Source organism: Cherax quadricarinatus, chromosome 1 (assembly GCF_038502225.1).
Source record: "Cherax quadricarinatus isolate ZL_2023a chromosome 1, ASM3850222v1, whole genome shotgun sequence".
NCBI lineage: Eukaryota > Metazoa > Arthropoda > Malacostraca > Decapoda > Parastacidae > Cherax > Cherax quadricarinatus.
Genome location: NC_091292.1, coordinates 100793206 through 100813807, shown reverse-complemented (window position 1 = coordinate 100813807; position 20602 = coordinate 100793206). Strand labels below are relative to the sequence as shown.

Below are 20602 nucleotides of genomic sequence, written 5' to 3'. Positions count from 1 at the left end.
AAATAAAGAGGAACGCTCCCATTCTCATGTAACACCATTTTTTAGAAGAAATGATGCTCTGAGTGAAGGCATATGAAAGGAATAATTTTCTTTAGTTACCCCCAGTAACACATTTTCTCTTACATTGAACTAGAGAAAACATTATTCTTGCCGTCACTAATTTATTTATTTATTAACAATTTGAGCATACATACAGAGGTACAAAAAAATACAGATAAGAGCAGCATGCCAAAGCCACTTATACTATGCATAGCATTACGGGCTGGCTGGCTCCCACATCTCATATTTATGTTTATTTATTCTACTGTGGCATGTATTTATTATCTTTAAATGCTATGTATCATGTTTATTATATAATTTTTAAAAAGATATCATAGCTGGATTAATAAAAATGTGTATTTTTTTTTTTTTTCAACAAGTCGGCCGTCTCCCACCGAGGCAGGGTGACCCAAAAAAGAAAGAAAATCCCCAAAAAGAAAATGCTTTCAAAATCATTAAACACTTTCACCACACTCGCACATTATCACTGTTTTTGCAGAGGTGCTCAGAATACAACAGTTTAGAAGCATACACATATAAAGATACACAACATATCCCTCCAAACTGCCAATATCCCAAACCCCTCTAAAGTGCAGGCATTGTACTTCCCATTTCCAGGACTCAAGTCCGACTATATGAAAATAACCGGTTTCCCTGAATCCCTTCACTAAATATTACCCTGCTCACACTCCAACAGATCGTCAGGTCCCAAGTACCATTCGTCTCCATTCACTCGTATCTAACACGCTCACGCACGCTTGCTGGAAGTCCAAGCCCCTTGCCCACAAAACCTCCTTTACCCCCTCTCTCCAACCCTTTCGAGGACGACCCCTACCCCGCCTTCCATCCCCTATAGATTTATATGCTTTCCATGTCATTCTACTATGATCCATTCTCTCTAAATGACGTATACGTATTAACGTAATATACGACATTTAATGAGACTCGGTGATTATTATTATAATCATTACTAATATGGCATCACTCGTATAAGTCGTCTGGCTACCACATCTCATATTTATGTTTATTTATTCTACTGTAGAGTGTATTTATTATCTTTATACGTTATGTATCATGTTTATTATATAATTTTGAAAAAATATCATACATGGATTAATGAAAATGTGTATATTAACGTAATATACGACATTTAATAAGACTCAATGATTATTATTGAGTATTATTGTCATTACTAATATGGCATCTCAAGACATAAGACACTTACTGATTTTAATGTGAACCTGCATGCCAGCACAGTGTGTAAGTTTATTTCGGTACAGGTATACATAAGTATAATTATCAGAGTATATATAAAATATGAAATAACTTTTAAAAACACTTGAAATTTTGGAGTTTCCAGACACAGTGGAGAGACATGGTGATTACGGAGCTCCTGGAGAATGTAAACAAACAGGGTGGGGTGCGGTGACCGTATTAGAAAGTCAGGTGGGGGGAGCCGTATAGAGAGTTTAGGTCGTAATTTGAAATGACCATATCAGTGGAATGCCGTAAAGCAGGGACCTTCTGTGTATATATATATATACAGTGGACCCCCGGTTAACGAACTTTTTTCATTCCAGTAGTATGTTCAGGTGCCAGTACTGACCGAATTTTTTCCCATAAGGAATATTGTGAAGTAGATTAGTCCATTTCAGACCCCCAAACATACACGTACAAACGCACTTACATAAATACACTTACATAATTGGTCGCATTTGGAGGTGATCGTTAAGCGGGGGTCCACTGTATATATAAAATCTCACATGCACCAACTACTCAAAAGCTTTATCCCCACATCCTTTTAATATTTCTGTCTTAATTTCACCTGCTCACCCCTTTTATTCTACCCATGGCCTTGTGCACCTTCCCCATACCCAAAACTGCCTTTTTTCTTCCTCAACATTCAACAACTCATCACAATATTCCCTCCATCTTCCCTCATGTTGACTGATAAATCCATTTTTTCCCCTAGGCTTCCTCAACTCGTCGATCTCACTAAAACATTTCCTTATTCTCGGCAAATTTGTTGCTAAAACCTCACCCCCTCTCAAATTAGCTCGTCACTCTTTAAATCTCTCTTGCTTCCTATATACTCATCCTCCATATATCACTTCTACTTTGTAAAAATGTCTCGTATACCAACTTTTTCTCCCTTACCACCCTCTTTACCTTGTCATTCCACTTATCACTTCTCTTCCGTCCTATAACCACAAACCTCTGCTACACACTAGCACTACATTATTCAATCTACCCCATACCTTCTTAACCTGCTCATTACCTATCCTCCCTCTAGCCCAACTTTCTCTCAACAGTTGTTTATACCTTACCCTAACTCCTCCTTTAATATATAAGCTTTCACTTCTCTTATTCACCGATGACATTCTCTCCTTTTACCCTGTCTCTAAATACAAGCACATGTAGAAGTCTACCCATCAATCTTTTATATACGAATACAATCCAATATACAGTGGACCCCCGGTTAACGATATTTTTTCACTCCAGAAGTATGTTCAGGTGCCAGTACTGACCGAATTTGTTCCCATAAGAAATATTGTGAAGTAGATTAGTCCATTTCAGACCCCCAAACATACACGTACAAACGCACTTACATAAATACACTTACATAATTGGTCGCATTCGGAGGTAATCGTTATGCGGGGGTCCACTGTACTGTTATTGTTATGTCCTACATTGTATATTTATTTACCTTCTTTTTCTTAAAATGCTTATTACCTATTACCAAATCACTTTCTACACATAGCTCAATCAGAGACCCCCATTATCATTTACCCCTGGCACTCCAAACTTACTTACCACATCCTATGTAAGAGTTTCTTCCACTTTAGCATCTAGGTCCCCCACAACAATTACTCTCTCAATTCGTCCAAAGCTCCTTAAGCACTTGCTTAACATCTAAAATTTTTCTCTGCAATCCCCTCTTCCCCAGGTGCATAACAACTTACTATTACCCACTTAATACCAGCACTAATTAAAACCGTTTTTTAACTTACCCTTTCTCCATTAACAAGTGATTCATCCGTTATCATCTGGACACACAATACGACATTACAACCAAGCCCAATGTAGTGAGAGGCCTGGAAAAGTAAAATCAGCATTTCTAGAATGTTGATATTTAATTTAATAAAGGTAAGTAACAACAAATTAATTTTAAGGACATGCCACAGGATTTGATTAGTTAGCAAATAAAACTGTAAGGAATGCATGAAAAGTGACAATGAAGAGGATCAGGTGATATCTGTTTATTAGTATGATAATAAAAAAAGCCAACTGACAGTTTAACAAGTCACATGGAATTTGGAATGCCTGTAAAACATGCTAGTTTTTTGAGATAATGCTAATTAAAGAAGGTATTATGAAAGGTTTAGTGTCTGAATATCTTTAACCTCTTTTTCTTAAAAGTACTTTTTCATTCTTTCCATGCAAGCACTGCCCAGTTTTGTGAAAGAGGGAAATAGGGTAATGATGATACACAAGGTTAACAAAATACTGATCAGAAATAAACAATGAAGAATATGCAGGCTAGTCATGAACTAAATAACCTGACAATTAAATGAACAATGCTCCAGCATTTATTTTATAAGAAAGAAAAGTCTCTCAGATTATAAATAAAGGTAATTCATATAAAAATTAACAGAATTACAAATTAAAAATTTAATGAAAACTTCAAAATTTCTTTTGTTTTATTCAAACAGTCATTTTCCACCAGAGTATAAAGAGTAATTCTTTTCATATAAATTCTGACTATTAAACTTACCAGTGCCATGGCTGAGACACCTCTGGTTGTGTTAGTGATGACAAAGAGCAAGACTCTTGAATGCTCCATCAATGCAGCTTCCATAGGCAGCAAACGTCCTGAGCAGGCACCTGCTGCAGGATTGAAATATGACAACCCATGTTTCAGGAGCATAGGAATGGCAACAGTTTCACGCCATGTAACTCTATTACCCATAGAACCACCTAAATAGATGTCTCGACCACCAGTATTGCTGATTTGTCGTAACGGTCTGCGTGGAAGCGCCCAACCTGTTCGATAAACACTTATTATCATTCAATATAATTACAATTCATAATTCTGATGAAAAGTGATTCCTGATATTTATTTTACTCTGGTGTATAAGGGTTTTGCAAATATAAGTATTGTTGCACATATCAGAGAACAAATAAGAAATAAGTTTTAGGATAAATGTAGTTCAATTTTTCAGTATTTAACGAGAACCATGCAAATAAAAAATGTACCTTTTAAGTGCTCAAACTGATAGTGAACTTACCTAATACCTTCTGTACAGAATGAGTGAAGACGTCCCACAGTCTCCGGCTTTCTAGATTTTGGTTTTTAAATTCGGCAACTATACAGCATAATTCATCGAATGTTAGATACACTTCATTTAGTGGGAGCTCTGCACCATTTAGTTCTTGTATATTCTTACCTGTTATGTAAAAAATATATAAATACAATTCAAATGTGAAAAGTAGTAACTGAACACAACTCTGACATCAATGTACAATAGATGTAATTCATTCTATTGTGTTATCTGTGTAAATAGCAAAGATAATCAAATGTAAAAACTCAAGACCAAATAAGCATGTCTTAAGTCTGCAACAGAACATATTACAGATAGCATTATGTGCCTATCTATATTCTGTATTCATACACTATTACTGTATTTTAGAGTACAGTGAATAATCTCATGGACCATATCACTATTACACAGTTATTGACAAGACTATCTGTAATAATAGTCAGTATTTTAGAATAGTATTCTATTGCAGTACCTTTCTTTGCAGCAACAATATCCCGAAGCTCCTCTGTAGTTAGATCCTTATTGGTCACCACCTTATAAACTACACGAGCCTGAAAATATTAAGCAAAAATAAATAAACAAATACACACACACAAATGCACATGCATGCACACACATACACAGTGACTACTATATATATTAGGTACACCTGCTGTTAATCCAAATATCTAATTGGCCAATCATGTGGCAGCACCTCAATGCCTAAAAGCATGCAGGTGTGGTGAAGAGATTCTGTTGTTTTGCAGACCAAACATTAGAATGGGAAACCAATGTGATGTAAGTGACTTTGACCATGGAATGAATCTTAGTACCAGATGGGCTGGCTTGAGTATGTCAGAAACTGCAGATCTGGGATTTTCATGCACAAGTCTCTAGGATTATATGGAGTAAAATAAAGGTTGGATGTGATAAGTGGGTTATAGTAAACATTTATGCACCTGGAGAAGAGAGAAGTGTAGAGGAGAGAGAGAGATTTTGAGTGAGTGCATGGGGGAGTTTTGAATCAAGTGTGAGAGTACTTGTGGTTGGGGATTTCAATGCTAAAGTGGGTAAAAATGTTGTGGAAGGAGTAGTAGGTAAATTTGGGGTGCCAGGGGTAAATGAAAATGGGGAGCTTTTAATTGAGCCATGTGTAGAAAGAGGTTTGGTAATAAGTAATACATATTTTATGAAAAAGAGGATAAATAAGTATACAAGGCATGATATAGCATGTAATGAAAGTAGTTTGTTAGATTATGTATTGGTGGATGAAAGGTTGATTGGTAGCCTTCAGGATGTACACGTTTACAGAGGGGCAACTGATATATCGGATCATCATTAGTTGTAGCTACAGTTAGAGTAAGAGGTAGATGGGACAAAAGGAAAATGGAAACAAGTAAGAGAGAGGTGAAAGTGTATAAACTAAGGGAGGAGGAAGTTAGGGTGAGATATAAGCAACTATTGGCAGAAAGATGGGCTAGTGTAAGTATGAGTAGTTGGGGGGAGGGGGGTGAAGAGGGTTGGAATAGTTTTAAAAATGAAGTATTAGAATGTGGGGCAGAAGTTTGTGGTTATAGGAGGGTGGGTGCAGGAGGAAAGAGGAGTGATTGGTGGAATGATGAAGTAAAGGGTGTGATAAAAGAGAAAAAGGTAGCTTATGAGAGGTTTTTACAAAGCAGAAGTGTTATAAGAAGAGCAGAGTACAGTATATGGGGAATAAAAGAAAGGTGAAGAGAGTGGTGAGAGAATGCAAAAGGAGAGCAGATGATAGAGTGGGAGAGGCACTGTCAAGAAATTTTGATGAAAACAAGAAAAATTTTTCGAGTCAGATAAAAAAGTTAAGAGAGCCTAGGGAACGAACGGATTTGTCAGTTAAAAATAGAGTAGGGGAGTTAGTAGATGGGGAGCTGGAGGTATTGGGTAGATGGTGGAAATACTTTGAGGAAGTTTTAAATGTCGATGAAGAAAGGGAGGTGGTCATTTCATGTATAACATCTTTTAGGAGTGAACAAGAGCAAGATGTGTGTGCGTGAGCATGTTAGATACTAGTGAATGGAGACTAATGGTATTTGGGACCTGACGAGCTGTTGGAATGTGAGCAGGGTAGTAATTAGTGAAGGGATTCAGGGAAACCGGTTATTTTTATATAACCGGACTTGAGTACTGGAAATGGGAAGTACAATGCCTGCATTCTAAAGGAGGGGTTCGGGATATTGGTGGTTTGGAGGGATATGTTGTGTATCTTTATACGTATATGCTTGTAAACTCTTGTATTCTGGGCACATCTGCAAAAACAGTGATGTGTGAGTGAGGTGAAAGTGTTGAATGATGATGAAAGTATTTTCTTTTTGGGTATTTTTCTTTCTTTTTGGGTCACACTGCCTCAGTGGGAGACGGCCAACTTGTTAAAAAAAAAAATTAACAAGTCGGCCGTCTCCCACCAAGGCAGGGTGACCCAAAAAGAAAGAAAATCCCCAAAGAAGAAAATACTTTCATCATCATTCAACACTTTCACCTCACTCACACATAATCACTGTTTTTGCAGAGGTGCCCAGAATAAACAGTTTAGAAGCATATATGTATAAAGATACGCAACATATCCCTCCAAACCACCAATATCGCGAACTCCTCCTTTAGAGTGCAGGCATTGTACTTCCCATTTCCAGGACTCAAGTCCAGCTATATAAAAATAACAGGTTTCCCTGAATCCCTTCACAAAATATTACCATGCTTACACTCCAACAGATCGTCAGGTCCCAAATACCATTCGTCTCCATTCACTCCTATTGAACATGCTCACACACACTTGCTGGAAGTCCAAGCCCCACGCCCACAAAACCTCCTTTACCCCTTCCCTCCAACTTTTCGAGGACGACCCCCTACCCCGCCTTCCTTCCCCTACAGATTTATACACTCTCCATGTCATTCTACTTTGATCCATTCTCTCTAAATGACCAAACCACCTCAACAACCCCTCTTCAGCCCTCTGACTAATACTTTTATTAACTCCACACCTTCTTCCATTTTCCACACTTCGAATTTTCTGCATAATATTTACACCATACATTGCCCTTAGACAGGACATCTCCACTGCCTCCAACTGCCTCTTCACTGCAGCATTTACAACCCAAGCTTCACATCCATATAAGTGTTGGTACCACTATACTTTCATACATTCCCTTCTTTGCCTCCATAGATAACATTTTTTGTCTCCACATATACCTCAACACACCACTCACCTTTTTTCATTCATCAATTCTATGTTTAACCTCAAACCTCATCCTTTATAAATCCATGTGCTGACACGTTAACTCCCAAATATCTGAAAAAATTTACTTCTTCCATACTCCCTCTCTCCAATGTGATATCCAGCTTTTCTTTACCTCAATCATTTGATACCCTCATCACCTTACTCTTATCTATGTTCACTTTCAACTTGCTACTTTTACACACCCTCCTAAATTCATCCACTAACCTTTGCAACTTTTCCTTAGAATCTTCCATAAGCACTGTATCATCAGCAATAAGTAACTGTGTCAACTCCCATTTTGTATTTGATTCCCTATAATTTAATCCCACCCCTCTCCCCAACACCCTAGTATTGACTTCTTTTACAACCCCATCTATAAATATATTAAACAACCATGGTGACATTACACATAGCTGTCTAAGACCTACTTTTACCCTATATATATAAAAATAAAATCCACATAAAAATTAATGTCTTTAAATAAATGAAGCAACAGTTTAAAAGTATTTTAATAGTTTAAAATAGATATATAAATCATATTACAAGAGTCAACATTTGATAAGGACCACATACCTCTGCTAAAGTTATTTGCTCTGAGTTTGTATTGACAAAGGCATCATGCAGTTTTCTGAAAAGAAAAAAAATAACTTATGTACACATTTTATTCTCTCTATGATATGAACAAAAATTCTCCACCTAACAATGAATGCTTAGACAAACTTTAAAACTAATCAATTATCTGCACTTCCTTTTCAAAATAAATTAGCTGTACTGAGTATAATACAGTGGCTTCCTGTTTTCTTAGAATTCTTTGTCCTGCATTTATGATAAAATGACCCATTTCTGCCATTCACACCTTTAACCCAAAGTTCCAACTGGTTAGAAAGAGAGAGAGAGAAAACTGACAAAAGGTGATTAGTAAAAGATGACATCAGTCTGTTAACTACAGTGGTACCTCAATGAATGAATATGTAAAACATATTCCATTTTCTATGAGATGTTGACTGTTGCATACAAAGAGTATGTACCCTTTATTTGGAGCATGTGAACACACTCATATAAGACTACCTCCCAACCAGAGAACCAGGTAGCTAAGGATTTAATGATTTCGGGGCCCCCATCGCCAAATCAGCACCTAGGTTCAGCCAATCATATTGTGGAACTGGCAACTGTGTGGGTAACATGGACACCACTCACATTCTCACCCTTGTCATTTTCACCCAGCTGCTGGTTGAACATGGTTGTCCATTCTGTCTCCGGGCTGTGTCTTTGCCTTTGTTAACCGTGTTGTACAAATACATTTCCAACTGTATATAGTGTACAGACTTGTAAATATTTATAATAGAACTTGGTGAAGGAAAATATTATTCAAAGTCATTCAGCTGTGTTTGTTCTGCTCCTTGTTCCCCTTTACACCCATGATAACAGGCCTTATTGTTCCTGGGTTGTAATATTGACTGAGGATCATAGTTCCACATCTGCATCATAAAAAAATTAAGAAAAGATAAAATAGAGAAAGAAGGGGGACTAGGGAGAATCAGATAATGCTTTTACTGGTAGACAGGAAGAAAAGACATGATAACCACATAAAAGAATATGAGACAACAGATAAGGAAGACTTCTTAGCACCACCAATAACAGAAAGCTCCAACAACAACTACTGTATTTTTCTCTCTCCCAAATGATCTCTGCAACCTTCTCACTATTTCTCTTGAAACTGCTCTCCTTAATTTGGTCCTACACTATATTGCCTCACAAACAGCTGTGCTATTGGTAAATGGAGACTAGAAAATATTTCGTCATAAAAAACGGTAAATTAATGGACTGGGATCTAAAAGGAAATAGTGACTTCTAAAATTGATGGTAACATTGAAGAACACAGCCTCTTCTCACTTAGTGATGTACTCGTTTGCCGACGACTTGGACTTATAATGGGCTCTCTGACCAGAATGCATACCTAAATAATGTATATTAGAGCTGATTTCCTCTATTCTGTTTATTACAATATACGGTACACCACCATATAAACATTTAAAAATATACTAGAAATGTTATAAATGGTGCAAAGGTGACACTAAAACAGCATCAAAGATAGCCGACTCAAATCCACTACCATTATAGTATGCTCCTCACTTAGAGACGAAATCACTTACCGACGTGGTCTTAGGAATGGAACTCCGTCGTTAATTGAGGAAAGGCTGTATATGAAAAATTAAATAATGAAAATAGGGACAGTGCTCCTGTGTCTACAAATAAATAAGTAACCTACCCCCTAGTCAAAGAGTATCACAAAAGACTGTTCTGCCTAATATTTTTATCTTAAACCACACGTTTTTTTAATTTACCCTTGCTCAACTGTCTTTACCAAGCATCACTCCCAGTTCCCTAGATACAACTGCAATTTTAACTCTTATAATACTTCCTATATTCATTTTACTGTACTACTACTACTATTGTCCCTCTGCTGACTACCATTCACTCATAACAATTTAAACCATATTTTGTCAAATGTACTATAGCTTATCTTTTCCTTGTCATTAGTGTCATCAAAAAAATATTAAAAATTACTTTTGATGGTACAAATAAAACCTTGTTAGAGAAAATAAAACAGAAGTCAAGAGAAGCAATGTAGATTTTAGACTTGTATTGAGGCCTTAATATGAAGCTGAAATATATAATAGTCTTACATTATATTTTATTTTCTGTTGATTTGTAACACTGACCAGTGTTTGTTACACTACTGTAGAGTAAACCCTTGATTTAATGGACTTCAGAGTTATGGGACAAAATCTGCTGGGTCAGTTGCCTCGGGTACAATGAACAAAGTCCACTGGCTACAGAATTGTATAGTATGGCAAATTATCCATATACAGTGGAACCTTGACTTACGAGTGTCCCAACTTATGAGTTTTTTGAGATACGAGCCATCCCTGGGTAGATTTTTTGCTTTGAGTTACGAGCCAACATTTGAGTTACGAGCCAGCTCTCCCTCCCTCTTCCCCCTCAACCCAAAACCTGGACACCTCGCTTGTTTATCTTTGATTTCATGCTTTAATTCCATGGAAATCATTATCTTTTTCTTCTCAGCAATAATAATAATATATATATTATTACAGTCAAGTTACTCAATAAGTCAGTCAAGTCATTCAGTAAGTCAGTCATTCAGTCAGTCACACAAACTCATGTTAACCTCTGTTTCTGTGTACAAAGTAACACTTGTTACGGCTACAGGTTATCTCGTCTAATATCTTTGTTAATTCTAAGACTTAAGTGCTTATACCTCTTTGTGCCACTTTCAGCAACACTAGTATGGCTACTGGGTGTCATGATTGCTTGGCAGATACAAGATATAGTAATTAAAATATCATAACACAATTGACAAACACAGCTGCCTTGTAGCAGAGAAAGACTGGACAAGTATGAATTAGGAATGCTGGGATGGTGGGGGGTGGTGTCGGGGAGTGGTAGGGCTCCCCGGATGCTCTACAACAAGGTGGCCGCTTGAGCAAGAGAATTTTTTTTTCCTTCCCACAAACTGAACCATGTTAAATTAATTATACATGTTACATAAAATTGTGCACCAATTCTTCAATAGCGGTCTACTGTATTATTTATTTATTTTATTTATTTAATTTGATAGAGCTTCAGTTCCCTAAATTAATAATAATGCATAATATGTACGTAATAATAATTCAGATTGCTTCTGCTAGTTGGCACAGCTGATCAGCAGTAAACATGTTTACATCCCTGTGGGGGGCAGTTCTCTAGTGCTTGTTTGCATTTTTTTACAGTCATTTGGCCAAATTTCTTTTGTCTAATGATGGCTCCTAGTGATCTACTGCAGTTAGCCTCAAAAATACTCTGTTTTCTCTTACAGTAAGAACATGGGAAGATACTATAGTCAAATTGTGACAGAAATGGCTGACGCTTCTGCCACTGCCACTTCCTCTGCCACCATAGTATGGGCTATTTTATTCATTCTCGAGTGCATATCATGTTTCTGTGCTAATTAGTGTATTGTTTATTATGTCATATTAGATGAATTGTGATAGAAAAATAAGCCGTTAAGTTGATAATAGCGTCATATTCAAGTATTTTTTTCTCATCTCTCCAGAGTGCAGGAACGAATTAATGGCTTTTCAATTAATTTAAATGAGGAAAATTAATTTGATATACACGAGTAAATCGAGTTACGAGCTAGCTCCTGGAAGGGATTAAACTCGTAAGTCAAGGTTCCACTGTACATCCAAAACTAGGCATATTCAGTGAGAATATAGCCATTTTCAAAAACTCTGAATAATTAATTTGTTTTATACATGAAATAAATGATACAGATAAAAAAGCTCAAGTAATCAATGAAACATACTACAATATATGAAAAACTTACATAAGTTTATCACCCAACTGGAGGTAAGGGTATTTAATAGGCTGAACATGATCCTCTGCACCCAAATCTTGAGGGTGAAGGTTTTCTCTTAATATCTGTTAACAAAAAATTTTTAAATTACAAAATCTATAAAAAATTTCATATTATATACTACAAAATATAAATGGCACAATGGCAAAAACTCACTAAGTTGTGCATTATTAGCTTAATGAATTCATCCTAATAAGACTGGAAATGAAATATTTCTCACAGAGATATGCATTAGCCTGTTTATATAAAAGCAATTTCACAGTGTATTGTCTGAATCAAAACAAACATATTAAAAGTGATTCAGTGTTTTTAATTGTTCCCTCACATTACAGTATGGATGAAGCCACATAACAGCAATTAATGAGCAAAAGCTGTTGTAAAACCAAAGTTATGATAAAATAAATTTTAGGCTATAATACTTATGCCTTGATAGGATACAGCTGGTTTGTTCAAAGAAAAGAATACTTAATATTCAACCTAGGTGTTCTGACACACACCATATCTAGACCCTTTTCATAATTCTCAGCAAAAACTGTTTACAGGTGTCCCTTCATAGGACTGAACCAACAAAAGAATAATCCTGTTGAATTATCATGACTGAGTCTGTATTCTTTCTTATCATTCCTTCTTAGTGATAGTGTTAGAGAAACAATGTTAAAAAATTCATCTGGTTGGGTATTCATATTCTTTTGGCACAAGATACTTGAAATGAAAACCAACAACACGAGTTCATTCAAAATAAGCTCATCGGAATTACCACTTCCAAATTTATTTTTCTTTGTGCTAAATCTTTTAATATAATTCAAATGAAAGGGATATTTAAAGAGATAGTAAAAAATCAAGTGGTACTGAGTTTAGGTGATCACACATGAACAAAAGGCACATCGCAGTGATCACCATTACACTTACATAAGAACATACTTTTACCACAAGGAATTCCTGGTAGAAACAGGGTTGACTCACATGAGCAAATTCACACAAATTGCATCCCCATAAAGTGAGGGGAAACTTGTACATCATAAGTCAAATCAAGTAGTATGACTGCTTTACATATTTATTATTAAATTTTTGTAGACGATATTAAAAATAAAATATATCCTCCCTATCAGCTAAATAGCATAACTTATGTGAATGTGAATATCAGTAACTCACCTTAGCTGTACAGTTGAGCGCATGATTGATTTCACCAAAGACTGGTATTCCCTGACATTCCACCACATCCTGAACTGTATGAAGGCCATTCGTCAGATCTTCGTATTCTCTGAAGAAAAAAATTCATTGAGGCCTTTGAAACATTTGTTCACACTCTAAAGCAACAAAAAGTAAATTATTTACTTTGATTATAAAGCAAAAATGGAACAGACCACACATATTTATCTTCTTACCTCATACTATTTACCCCTTAAAATGTCCAAACGTAGATCTACGTTCGCACAGGTAGCGCTCTGAACGTAGATCTACGTTCGATTTTACATTGTTTCTTCTGTAAAAAAAATGTAGATCTACATTTGGAGCCCTACGCATGCAAACGTAGATCTAAGTTTGGACAGTTTAAGGGTAAATGAATACATCAAGGTTGAAAATTCTATAAAATAAAAAAAAAAAATGGCCCTAGTGTGAAAATAATTTGATATGCAATTGCAAAGGAGAATGTTACCATAAAACTGTGCAGACAAACAACTCCATCCCTCAATCAATCCAAAGAGACATTTTGAAGTACAGTATTAATCTTTAGGTACTAAAGATACCTAATAAGAAATTTAAAGCACTGTACTGTATCCAGTACCACTTTAAAGGAGGGGTTTGGAGTATTGGAAGCTTGGAGGGACTTCTGACTGTCATACCTGACTGCCTCTGCAAAGACAGTGATTATGTACGAGTGATGGTGAAAGTATTTTACTTTCTTTTTGGGTCACCCTGCCTCAGTGTAGTGTGACCTAAGTGTAAGTAGAAGTAACAAGATGTACCTAAAATCTTGCATGTTTATGAGACAGAGAAAGGAAAAGACACCAGCAATTCTACCATCATGTAAAACAATTACAGGCTTCCGTTTCACACTCACTTGGCAGGATGGTAGTACTGCACCTCCCTGGATGGTTGCTGTCTACCAACCTATCACCTAGGATACTTTACTTACCTTAAAGTATTTTTGTCCTTAGTTTATGCTGATTGGTGAATACATTTACTGTAGGAAGCCTGAATAAATGAAGAATGGGTATAACTGAAAGCCACTGTAAAGTGAAGTGTTATAAAGCAGGGCCCTCCTGTAGTGTTCTGACAGTACATATATAAATAGCCTGCATTTAACAGTACAGAAAAAACAAATATTTTTGGACTAACTGGATATCCTCCTCAGGCAATCGTCTGAGGTTAGGGCATTGGCTTAAGCCAGTAGGAGACTTGGACTTGCCTTGCATGGGCCAGTAGGCCTGCTGTAGTGTTCCATCTTTCTTATGTTCTTATGTCTCTGGTCACACTGAATATATAAGCATCTTTTCTGTACTATACTGTAGAATGTGGGCTATGTCAGTGTATCATTCATTTGGTCTGATAGTTCTTCATATCTACTGTTCATTTCATACAAGTGAAATTTCATGCACAATACTCACTGTTCAGAAATAGCTTCCCCATTGATGAGCTGTCCAGGGCCTGTGTAGGAATCCATGACAACCACCAGTTTGCGACGGCACCCAGCCATGTACGCTGCTTCAATCATGGATGCAACATTCCGGGTATTGCGGTCAAAAACAAAAAACAAAACTGATGCAGTTTGTTTAGCTTTATATTCCAGCTCAACTAATTCTTCTTCCCAATGAGACACTTGCTGTGGATACAAAATATACATGGATAAATAAGAGGAGTTAAACAGTTAATTTGTTGGGTTTAGTGTCTGGAACTTGTAACATTATTCACTTAAAAGTATCCACTGTAAAAAATATGAGTAATGAAAGTACATACTACTAAATGAAAATAGCTGATACATTTATATCCATGTAATGAGAAATACAACAAAATTTAAACCAATCTCATTATAAAAATTCAGGCTAATTTGTTTACAAGATAGAGAGAGAACACAGAAATAAATACACTATACTGTAATTGTACTACCAAGTATTTTTATTGATAGGAGAATTACAAATAATATGTATATAAACATCAAGTCAGATCCTTACTGGATTATAGAAAGAAATGCCTTGATCCCTCAGCATAGGAATGGCTACGTTCTGTCGCCACGTTGTAGGGTTGCATGACCCGCCCAGGAATACTTCATACTTAGGAGATGACTCTGCTGAACAGAAAAACAATAAGAAATAAATCACTTGTGCACTTTGCTTAAAAGTAAACATAACATACATGTATTTTTCCAAAATACAGTGGTACCCCAAGCTTTGTACAGCTCCCAACTCGAACAATTGTGTAAGCACATTATTGTAAGTACTTTTGTAAGTGTATTTTTAGGGGTCTGAAACGGACTAATCTAATTTACATTATTTCTTATGGGAACAAATTCGTTCAGTAATGGCACTCTAACAGCCTTCTGGAATGAATTATGGCCAAAACTCGGGGTACGACTGTACTAATAAACACACAGTAAAGTACTACCAAATAATCTCTTATATGCATTGACATTTCTGCCATAAATTATCAATGTATGTTTATACAAAGCAGCAACATTTTTTTAAGAAGTTGTCATTATCAGAGTACTCCTTACAGTGCAGGCAAGAAAGTTATAACCAAATTACACCAGGAAAATACTGTAATGATGAAGCTGGTTCCAAATTAGCACACTGAAATAGAGTAACACCTTATAGGAGCAAGGGACATGGTAAATTGTGCAAATTAGCTCCCAATGAATAGCAGGAGTGCAATATGCTTACCAAGGGATTCCTCAAACACAAATGGTCCATGGCTTTTCAGCACCTTTCCCTTAAATACAAGGGGGCTTATGTCAGACTGCATGCAGTGAGCATCAACAGCCTCAATGATCAGGCCAGGTCTGGGACCATTTTCAAGTAAACCGTCTATTACACAGAGGGATTACGCATCATAACAGAAGTAATGAAAAGGACGAGTCAGGCAAATCATATGTTTTTGAAAGAGTTGATTATAAAATTTGGTTGTGTACAGGTAACCCAAGGACAATGAATGATACAAAAGAATTACAATAGAACTTCACAGCGCGCTCAGCTCACACATTGAGGTCCGGAGATTGAATCTCCTCTGGTACGGGTGGAAAATATTAGGGACATGTTTCCATGAGACACCTGCTGCCCATGTTCACCCATCAGTCCAAAATGGGTACCTGGGTGTTAGTCAACTGGTGTAGGTTGCATCTTAGGACAAAACTGACCTAATTTGCCCGAAATGCTCTGAATAACAAGGAGCTTTTTATGTAGCAGTATGTCACTGATGTCAGCGAGGCCTGTATACCTTGTACATGTACTTGTAGAAATAAAGATTCATATTATTATTAATAAAATAATTACTTTCAAACTCAAAGTCTAATATACAGTATTCAAAGCTTGGAGTGCTGCCTGTACACCATCAAACATTGGAGTGCTGCCTGTACACCATCAAACAAGAATACTTTAATCCCTAAAATAGTGATTATCTCTGAGTATATACAATGAAATGTACATCTTTTAAAGTACTGTTCTGTATGCACCCTCTACCATATTTAAAAACATCTTAATATTGCATTAACAAAAACTCCAAGTTTCTGTAAAGCAAATTTATGGCAATACGACCAAAGAAGAGGACATGAACCAGTCTAACACTACACTATGATAAATTTCTAAGGTCTTGTTATACAAAGCTATAAAACTCAAATTAATGAAGTAAAAATATTTACCTGACATTTTCCTCTCACTTCTTTTCTTGTCTACGCATGATTTGTCGGAAAGTTTGGAGAGGGGGGGTGGTCTCGGGATCCTGAAGATGATGGATTTTTTAAAAAGTGCCTTTAGTACAATTCTTAATCATTATAGCATAACAAGGGGCTTTCTATATAGTAGTATGTCACTGATGTCAGCAAGGCCTATATACCTTGTACATGTACTTGTAGGAATAAAGATTTTTTTTTTTTTTTTTTTTCAACAAGTCGGTCGTCTCCCACCGAGGCAGGGTGACCCAAAAAAAAGAAAGAAAATCCCCAAAAAGAAAATACTTTCATCATCATTCAACACTTTCACCACACTCACACATTATCACTGCTTTTGCAGAGGTGCTCAGAATACAACAGTTTAGAAGCATATACGTATAGAGATACACAACATAAAGATATTATTATTATATTAATACTATTATTATTATTATTTCAAATTCGTACAGCATAATCCAATTCACTATTTGATCTTGTGATACATTCTACTGTACAGTAGTACCTGAGGTATTATTTGAATATATGGGATATATACTGTATTGCAAATAAAGCAAAGAAATTTTTTCATAATTATTTATACAAAATTCACAATTATTTATAAATTACCATTGTATAATAAACAAAATATATGATATTGCCAAGCTAATAAGGAGTCTACTGTTAACTGACTTACCTTCAGTTTTGTTATGTTTGGGACAGTTCAATTTCTACTTAGAGGTTACACCAATAGATGAATATACTCACTTAAGTGTTCTGTCAAAGTCTTATGCACTGTTTAGTGACCCAGCCAATAAGGAAGTAACTCTTTGACTTCTGATCCAAAAGTTATTGAGGATCAAGTGTCTGGTATGGCACTAAGACACTGAATTGTACAACTATGTATCATGCCCAAATAAACTATATGAATGAACGAATGAAGGGGAGCCATTATCTAAGTTTCACCTACCTACTTGACAAAGCCTTTTTTCCTCCCATGGGTGAAAAACTGTACCATTAGTAAACCACTGTACCAATGAGGCTTCCCTGCATTATAATCTCACCACGTGCTGGCATTTACTCTTTACTTCTGCACACTAAGGGAGAGTACTATATACTAAATGTTAGATTACGTATATTATATCTTTCTTGATGGCTCTGTATATATTGTAGTTTATTACAAATTAATTAGCTGCACATTTTGCTTTTAGACATATCCATAAGAAAAATTTAATACTAACAGGGTGTATTGTAACAACCTGCATATCAATTTGATAATAACCCATATTCTTGCAAGATATTTTAGTGAGACTGTAGTCATAGTAATTTCGTCGGTGTTTTAGTTAGAAATTTCTATCATTGATATAAAACTAAGATACAATTTGAGATAGTTACATGTATGGCAAGAAGTCAAGTTCATCAAATTATTTGCCAGTATTGTGTTGAGTGTAACTGCTTCATGACAGTGAGAAACAGATGTTGAATGTTTATACAACTTTTTATTACCTTCTAACCAAGTACACCTTACCTTACCTAGAAGTATGCAGTTTGCTCATGGTGTTAGTGTTTCTATACTTATGTATGTTGCATGATAAAGTTTTTTCCAGTATTTGTCTAAGTCTTTCTCACCTGTTGACAGTACAAGAGTTTTAGAACTTACAAAGAGTGAATGATTTCAAAATTCTTTAAAGCTACAGAAATAAAACATTAAGCAAATTTAGTGTGAAATGTCAGCTGGAAACCTTAAATAAAAATCCTATTATTTTCTTGCAAGAATTTAACCCTTTGACTGTTTCGGTCGTATACATATGTCTTACGAGCCACCGTGTTTGACGTATATACACTCAGATTCTAGTGGCTTCAAATCAAGCAGAAGAAAACTGGTAGGACCACATGTGAGAGAATGGGTCTGTGTGGTCAGTGTGCACCACAAAAAAAAATCCTAGGGGCACGCAGTGCATAATGAGAAAAAAAAAAAACTCCAACTATTTTTCGATTAAAATGCAGACTTTGTAGTCTATTTTTCTATAGTATTTATGATTGTATTCTCGTTTTCTTGGTCTCATTTGATAGAATGGAAAACATATTATAGAAATGGAGGTGATTTTGATTGGTTTTACTATAAAGAGAACCTGGAAATGGAGCTCAAAGTACGGAAAATGTTTGATTTTTGCCGATGTTCAAAAGTAAACAAATGATGTCATTGTCCAATAAATGTCCAACTAGCCATTCTAATATGCAGTCATGAATGGGTTGACATTATCTGTACAATTATTACAGTATTGCAGTAGTCTGCATAACAGTAAATCCTCTATTTTTTGTTTGAATAAAAATTCAAAATAGAAAGCAAGAGTAATATCAGAGGGGCCTGGAGATGTGACTGATGAACAAAGAAAATGTTGTTTTAGAGCCAGGAAAGTCTGCATTGTTCATTCTGGACCTTACTTTGAAATTGTCATATTTTTTAATTTTCGTGAAATTGGCCAAATGGCAAATTTCTGACCACATTATTGGGTAGTTGAAATCAGTAAAGGTGCAGTTTCTTGTACTCAATCAATAGAAAAAAACGGAGTTCTAAAGAAATGGCTATGAGTTTGGTCGACTGAAACAATGAAATTAGCCGAAAATAGGGCTCAAAGTGGGTGAAATCGCAGATTTGTAAATATCGCTGATCTCGCTAAATTCGCGAGAGCGTAATTCCATCAGTTTTCCATCAAATTTCGATCTTTTGGTGTCATTACAATCGGGAAAAGATTCTCTATCATCTCATAAATTTTTTTTTTTTTTTTTTAATTTTGCGACACCAGGAGACACCTCAGGATTGGGGGTTGTGACAGTCAAGGGGTTAAGTGTGAAAATAGAAGTGGTATTAACTCAGAGTAAAAAAAAAAAAAATGAAACTGAGGCAATTCTTACGTACTTCAATGCCTGTAATTCTTGGGCCCCTCAAAGGAAGTTCCTGAATTCTGGTGAGGGGCTCTTGACTCAAGGAATTGAATCTGTCCTTAAATTCCTTGGATTGAATGTGACTGCCCCCCACCCAATTTCCCAGCTGCTATATAACCCCTATGGGTTTAGCTTTTCCCCTAAATATAATAATAATCTAACTCCTGGACCCGCCTCTTCACTGATCGCTACTGGGTCCTCTCCCTCTCTGCTTCCTTAGCTTTGTCATACCTCTTCTTAAAACTATGTATGGTTCATGCCTCCACTACTTCACTTGCTAGGCTATTCCACTTCCTGACGACTCTATGACTGAAGAAATACTTCCTAACGTCCCTGTGACTCGTCTGAGTCTTCAGCTTCCAGTTGTGACCCCTTGTTTCTGTGTCCCCTCTCTGGAACATCCTATCTCTGTCCACCTTGTCTATTCCCCGCAGTATCTTGTATGTCGTTATCATGTCTCCCCTGACCCTTCTGTCCTCCAGTGTCGTCAGTCCGATTTTCCTCAACCTTTCCTAGGTATATTTCTACACCGCACAGGCATTGCAAGTTTTTACAGACCTCCAGAGCTGGCCGTGACGAACTCTAGGTCCCTTCACTGCCGTATGACTTAAGAAATCGTTGATTGCAAATAAACCAACCCCCCGGCCGGGATTGAACCCGCGGTTGTCTCAAAACTCCAGCCCGTCGCGCTTAGACCAGCTAGCCACAATAAGATTCATCCAACTAGGTATATTTCTCATAGGAAGGTTAGCACAGGCACCTCTGTGACCACAAATGCAAGTTTTTACAGA

General features: G+C 36.3%; 1 protein-coding gene across 14 annotated transcripts in view; it reads right to left on the bottom strand.

Moving 5' to 3' along the window:
• Nucleotides 1-20602, bottom strand: part of raw — a 318621-nt gene that overhangs the window by 6275 nt on the left and 291744 nt on the right. For 12 of the 14 annotated variants that reach the window (XM_070085138.1, XM_070085165.1, XM_070085143.1 and 9 more), the window contains 10 exons: nucleotides 16860-16939; nucleotides 15181-15296; nucleotides 14617-14831; nucleotides 13160-13268; nucleotides 11978-12072; nucleotides 8164-8218; nucleotides 4834-4912; nucleotides 4329-4487; nucleotides 3815-4083; nucleotides 3051-3134 (listed from right to left, as the gene is read on the bottom strand). In XM_070085138.1, the coding sequence (XP_069941239.1) occupies nucleotides 3051-3134; nucleotides 3815-4083; nucleotides 4329-4487; nucleotides 4834-4912; nucleotides 8164-8218; nucleotides 11978-12072; nucleotides 13160-13268; nucleotides 14617-14831; nucleotides 15181-15296; nucleotides 16860-16939 (1261 nt within the window). The remainder of the gene's footprint in view (nucleotides 1-3050; nucleotides 3135-3814; nucleotides 4084-4328; nucleotides 4488-4833; nucleotides 4913-8163; nucleotides 8219-11977; nucleotides 12073-13159; nucleotides 13269-14616; nucleotides 14832-15180; nucleotides 15297-16859; nucleotides 16940-20602) is intronic. The other 2 variants (XM_070085128.1, XM_070085120.1) reach the window with 1 other exon arrangement.